General features: G+C 38.9%; 1 protein-coding gene across 1 annotated transcript in view; it reads right to left on the bottom strand.

Annotated features, from left to right (window-relative positions):
* The window catches only part of RIMS2 (regulating synaptic membrane exocytosis 2), a 579688-nt gene that overhangs the window by 7138 nt on the left and 566550 nt on the right, over positions 1 to 6000 (bottom strand). Inside the window, exon 29 of the mRNA XM_011373284.2 lies at positions 1841 to 1982. Coding sequence (XP_011371586.2) covers positions 1841 to 1982 — 142 coding nt within the window. The remainder of the gene's footprint in view (positions 1 to 1840; positions 1983 to 6000) is intronic.

The raw sequence follows: 6000 nt of genomic DNA, 5'->3' as shown, positions 1-6000 counted from the left end.
GGGGCGGGAGCAAAAGGTAGCACTTTCTTTACCACGGACATTAATTGGACCCTACACCCCACTCCACCTCCACGGCTCTCTGCTCATTCTTGGAGATGTCTTTCCTCATCGTTATGGACTGAACTGTGCTGCCCCCCTCCATTCATCTGACATGGCTTAACCTTCAGAATGACTCTATTTGGAGATAGGGCCTTTAAAGAGGTAATTAAAGTTAACTGAGGTCATAAGGGTGGGGCCTTAAATATGACTGGTATCCTTATAAGAGGAAGAGACACCAGGGGTATGCATGCATAGACCAAAGACCACGTGAGGACACAGCGAGAAGGCAGCCATCTGCAAGCCAAGGACGGAGGCCTCGGGAGAAACAAAACCTGCCAACACCTTGATCTTGTACTTCCAGCCTTCCGCAACCATGAGAAAATAAATTTCTGTTGTTTAAGCCACGCAGTCTGTGGTATTTTGCTATGGCAGCCCTAGCAAACTCATGTGCACTTAATGAATGGTTACGCTCAATCAATTAAAACGAAGCCTGGAAACCTGTCTCAGTTTCTATAGTACCAAAAGCCCACGGTCTAACTACCGACGGATCTGGGCTCCCGGGTACGGCTTATATCTCCAACGCACAGCACAATGCTCAGAACACTAGAAGCTCTAAGTTGAATGAATCTATGAGCTTTCATCCCATTTCTCCAATAAGACTATAAACATCTGGAGTACAGGGGCCATAGTTTAAAAATTTTGATATACATAACAGAATCTAACATAGTGCTTTGCAATGATGAGTGCTAAGTGCACATTTACTCTTTAGTTGATTCTCTATCTCTTTTAAGACATTGTTGATCAACATCGAATTTATTTCTTCCTCCAACCTTAATTCCCAAATATACGGTTAATCCAGACATTTTAATGTTTCCATAAGTATCCCACATTACCTTATTTATAAATGCATAGAAACCATATACATCTCTTGTGTATTGATATACACACATACATATATATGTAAACACACACACACACACACACACACACACACACACACACATAAAACCATGCTAGACCAATAAGCCTTAGGGTATATCATCAGTACTCTGCCAGCAGCTCCTATGGCCTCGCATCAGTGAACGGGCTACAGATACGTTGTCTAAACATCTGATGTTTTCATGGGGATGACAGAATGGTCAGTAAGCCCCTTTCCTCTATGTATGTCCTTCATGTACACATCTATGGACCTGCGGTTGTTAATTACTGTTAATTTGTTGGTGACAAGGCTACATAATTTTTATAACTGCTTAAAAAATATCTCAAGCACAGCTGATTCAAGGGGAAGCGACATGATAACTACACAGGGGAAAGGCTCACCAACTCTCTCTGTGGCATTTCTTTTTGGCTATTCCGTTGGTCTGAACTGTTTGTTACTGCATGGAACGAAGTATGTATCAGCATTCTATACTTTTTAGTAATAACTCTTAGATAGAAGATTTTAAAAACTAACACTGTTCACGTGGAGTGGCATGCATACCTATTATTTTTGTGCTTTTATATATTATTTCAAGCTAGGGAAAATTTTTATTTGCATGTATTGTGAAAGTCACACTTTAGCATGTTGCCATTAAAGCAAAAACATTTTGTTCCCAAACCTATTTCCCTTGATGTAAGAAGCTAGATATGTCACATTTCTCAGTGGCAGGAGAGCAAATGTCCTCTTCTCAGCCAATCGACCAGTGAAAATTAAAATGGCGCTGTAGAGTGTGTGAGTTCGTGAAAGTGGAGAGAGTGAGACAGAAAAGATGGCCTCGGGCAAAGCATGGAAGAGATGCGCATCATCGCCGGCCTCACTCACTTTCCTTCTGAGCTATAGCTGTTCATGCTGCCATCTGTGGACTCTCGGCTTGCCTGTCGAGTCATCCAGTTCCTCATTTCCACAGCCAGGCCCGTCTCTGTACTTCTTTGGACAGTGCTCCGTAGCTTTTTACCTCCTGCTTCTGCAAAGACAGAAAACAAAAGGGGTGATAGCTTTGTTATCACCATCTGGTGACAAAAAGTGTCAGCCAACGCTTTGAGGTCCACAGATGAAAAGAACTGCATATATGCAAAGTGCTCTTATTAAGGAGAAAGAGGAAAAAAAGGTATTTCAAACAATGTCTTGTCGAGTGGGATGAAAATTTTCTTCAAGAAGTACAAAATACCATTGTTTTGTTTCCATTTAAAACAGTGTTTGAATTGGTAACAAAAGGAACTCAAGGGTTCAACCTAAGGAAAATAAACTTTGTTTTTATTGTAATATTTAAATGCAAGATCAATTTACACCTGTCTTTTTTCTTTTTCCTTTGTTTTTGACATAGTAAAAGAACTAGGCCTTTACATTATTTCCAAAGAACAGGTGGTGAGTCATCCTCAATTCTAGCCTTAATTTTCACAAGAAAATTTGTCTTTGTGGGGTGATTGATATTAGAAGGCAAAGAAAGCTATACAAAGGAGACAGATCTGTTTGAGAATAGTTTAACATCTGTTGGTAACTTTCAGAGATTCTCAAAGGGAATACAAAAACTCAGCAATGCCATGTGAAAGAGCTTTTTAATTTTTGGTCATGCATAGCCATGTCCTCAAGGATCGTTAGTGGTTTGGATAGGAGGATTACTTATAAAAAGCAACTGGAAGACTAAATAGGAAACTGAGTCAAGTACCAGACGTGACAAAGGTAAGTGCTATCTAGAGAAGTCAGGGAGGAAAGAGTTTCGCAAAGGGAATGGGCAGATTGGAACCCAAGAAGAGGCAGAAGAGTGCTACTGCCAAGGGAGATAGCGCGGACAAAGGCGTGAAGCTAAGAAGGACCAATAACTAAAACATATAGAAGAGAAAGGGTGAGGGTGGGTCAGACAAGAAACTGAGCCCAACTTATAAACGGCCTCACATGCTGCTATGTGCAGCTAAGAGACTACTAAAGTTGGAGCAACACGGTGACAATCCAAATTGTCTATATTAATTTACTTCTTCTCAGGCCTAAATATTTATCCACATTGACCAGGTATATCATTAGTTTTTGGGGATTTGGTAAGCTCTTTTAGCGCCTGGTATTAATAATTTCATTTTAGATTAATAAACAGTTATTGATCTTGTCAGTGACTTGTTGAAATCCCTTTTACCAAGCTGCTTATATTTGCTCACCATTTTGAAACACTGTTTTAAATTTCATCTACTCTCCGCTCCCTACTTTAATGCACATCGAAATGCTTTAAAAAGCATATATAATCCAAGGCTGGTACTTTAGATAATTGATAATAAACATGTTGTACTGATATAAATTTAGGACAATAGAGAGCATCCCCCAGTGATGAGAAAAAACTCTTTTTGACAGAAGAATGTTACTTAAGAAATGTAAAAGGAATAATAAATTTTTTAAATGACCAATTTGTGACCTCCAGTGGAATAAATGAATCGAATAAGGCACATCAGTGGATGCTAACACCATTAGATGAAAGGACAGTCATAGGAAAGAAAAAAGAAAAAAAATCGTAACACAGATTAGTTCCACTTGTCAAAGGAAAACATACTTTAACACTGGGAGACCTGACTATCACCATCTTAATCAAGAGATCAAACTCAGCAGCACTAATAGTAGTGTCTCCTGACATAAAATACACAGTATCATATGTGCCGCCTGATACAAAATACACGGTATCACCTATCGAGTTGTTATGGACAAAAATATACAACCTGTTTCTCATCAGATCTTTGGAATCAACATCTAGTTTTCAAAAATACAGAAGATAGACTAACAAGATAAATGACACAATAAAAAGAAATCAGACAAACTCAGAACATGGAATTTTGTTCAAGAGAATTGACCTAGTCTCTTAAAACAGTCAATATCATTAAGGTAGGTAAATTGTTCCAGGTTAAAAAATATCACAAAGATGTAACCATTAAATGCTATGAGTATTGATTGGTTTCTTTTTGGGGAGAACAAAAAACAAAACAAGAAACTCCAAAAGCAAAACACTCTAAAAGCAATTCTGGACAAGCAGGCAAACTTTGAATATAGATTGGATATTAGATGAGTTTAGAAAACTGTTACTTTTCCTAGGTAGATAATGGTATGTATTACAAAAAAATGTCCTAATCATTCCAAAATACATGCTGAAGTATTTAGACCTGAAATGTTATATTGCCTGCAATTTCAAATGGCATAGCAAAAATTCATAAAACAAAGAAGATGAAATATTTTTTTAAAAAGGATGGGGATGAAGAATAGACCTTGGTATTCATACATTTAATATTCAGGATTTTATTTTAGAGTGATTCCTAAATGTCCACACTAAAAAGTAATAAAATTTTGTTCAGGTGTGAACTGGAATCACGGAAGGTGCTAGGCTGGCCTCTGCATGTGGCCTTGCTGTTCACTTCCTGTGAGGAATGCCTGTGTTAAAAATCTCCATCAAGTGAGACTCACAACTTCTGTGAGGTCTGAAAATGTGGAATGCAGGTGTGTACGGGAAACAGGACTGTCAAAGGCAGTGAGATTCCCGAAGGTCTCAGGACACAGACACTGCAACGTCAAAGAACCACCGTCTTTCATTTCATGTCTGACTCTATCATAGCAAGAGCGATGTGAAAACCTGCCATTACAGGGTGGTGAGAACTAGCTACCATTTGTCAAAGAACAAACAGCACGACAAGCATGTAATCTCTTTGTTTACAGATTGCTTTTTACATGTGTCCTCTTCAGAACAATTCTAACAATCTCATTTCACAGAGACAGCCTCCGACGGCCCCAGGAGGTTACACAATTCCCTGAAGCCACACAGAAAATGACAACCAGAGTTTACGAATAGTCCCCAGACTCCAAATTCTCTGCTATTCACAGATTTGTTGTCTGAATATAACCAACGGGTCGTTTGTGCAGCTGTCCATGGAGATGGTACTAAGCTAACTCTGTAACTGCACGTGAAAGGCTCTTTGAGAAGCTGGTGGGGTAGAAGAGAGGCACAGGGAAGGGGTCAGGCCCTGGTGTCAACCCGTTTCTCTTTGAACTCCCACTCTGCCACATACAAGCTGGGTGATACTGATTAAGTTACTTATCCTCGCTGTCACTCAGTTGTCTCAGATTGTGAAATGGCAATGATAACAATGTTTATGTCGTAGAATTTTTGTGAGGATTAAGGAAAATAATATATTTAAAATGTTTAGGATAGGTCTTATATATAGAAAATCGGTAATTAATGGTACTGTTATCACTATTACTACCACACAGGGAATCAGGAAACATGTATTTGAGGCCAAACTCTACCACCCAGCCGCTGGCTCTGTGGCCCTGCCTGAGTCATAGCCCTGCTCTGAGTCTCTGGCTCCTAATTTATGAAAAAAGCAGGGGAGGGAGAGGGTGACAGGTGATCTCTGAACAATCTGAGCTCAAAGTCTTTGAGTTTGTGTCGTACGTGTATGACAAAGACCATGATTAACAGCATACGCTGAGGAGATAATGCTACTCATTGTCACCTGATGGAATCAAAGCATTCTAGGCATTCTTATACATGCTGAGCATTTATTAACGGCTCTTTAAAATATATATTTTAAATGTACTTTTATCTGATACATTTATAGACTTACTTAAAAAGTAAATGTATCTTTCAGTACCACAAATCCTTTGCATCACACAATAAAAGAAATTTAACCTAAATGTAATTCACTACGGTGATTCACAAATGGTGTTCCAAATGCTCTATCATGTTATTCAACCTAAAAACTGAATCTGTATAACACTGAATGTCTACATAAGGTAAGTGAGGTAGAATTCTAAGATGGCCCCCATGTTATCTTACTTTACATGGCAAAAGAAATTTTGCAGCTGTAATTAAGGTTACTAGTCAGTTGAACTCAATATAGGAAGATTATCTGAGTGGGCCTAACATACCCACATGAGCCATTGAAAAGCAGAGTGCTTTCTCTGGCTGGTTCCAGAAGTCAGTCAGGAAGATATGAAGCACAGGAAGGATTCGGTGC

This window comes from Pteropus vampyrus, unplaced genomic scaffold (assembly GCF_000151845.1).
Source record: "Pteropus vampyrus isolate Shadow unplaced genomic scaffold, Pvam_2.0 Scaffold222, whole genome shotgun sequence".
In the NCBI taxonomy this organism is placed as follows: domain Eukaryota; kingdom Metazoa; phylum Chordata; class Mammalia; order Chiroptera; family Pteropodidae; genus Pteropus; species Pteropus vampyrus.
This window is presented reverse-complemented; position numbering and strand designations above follow the sequence as displayed.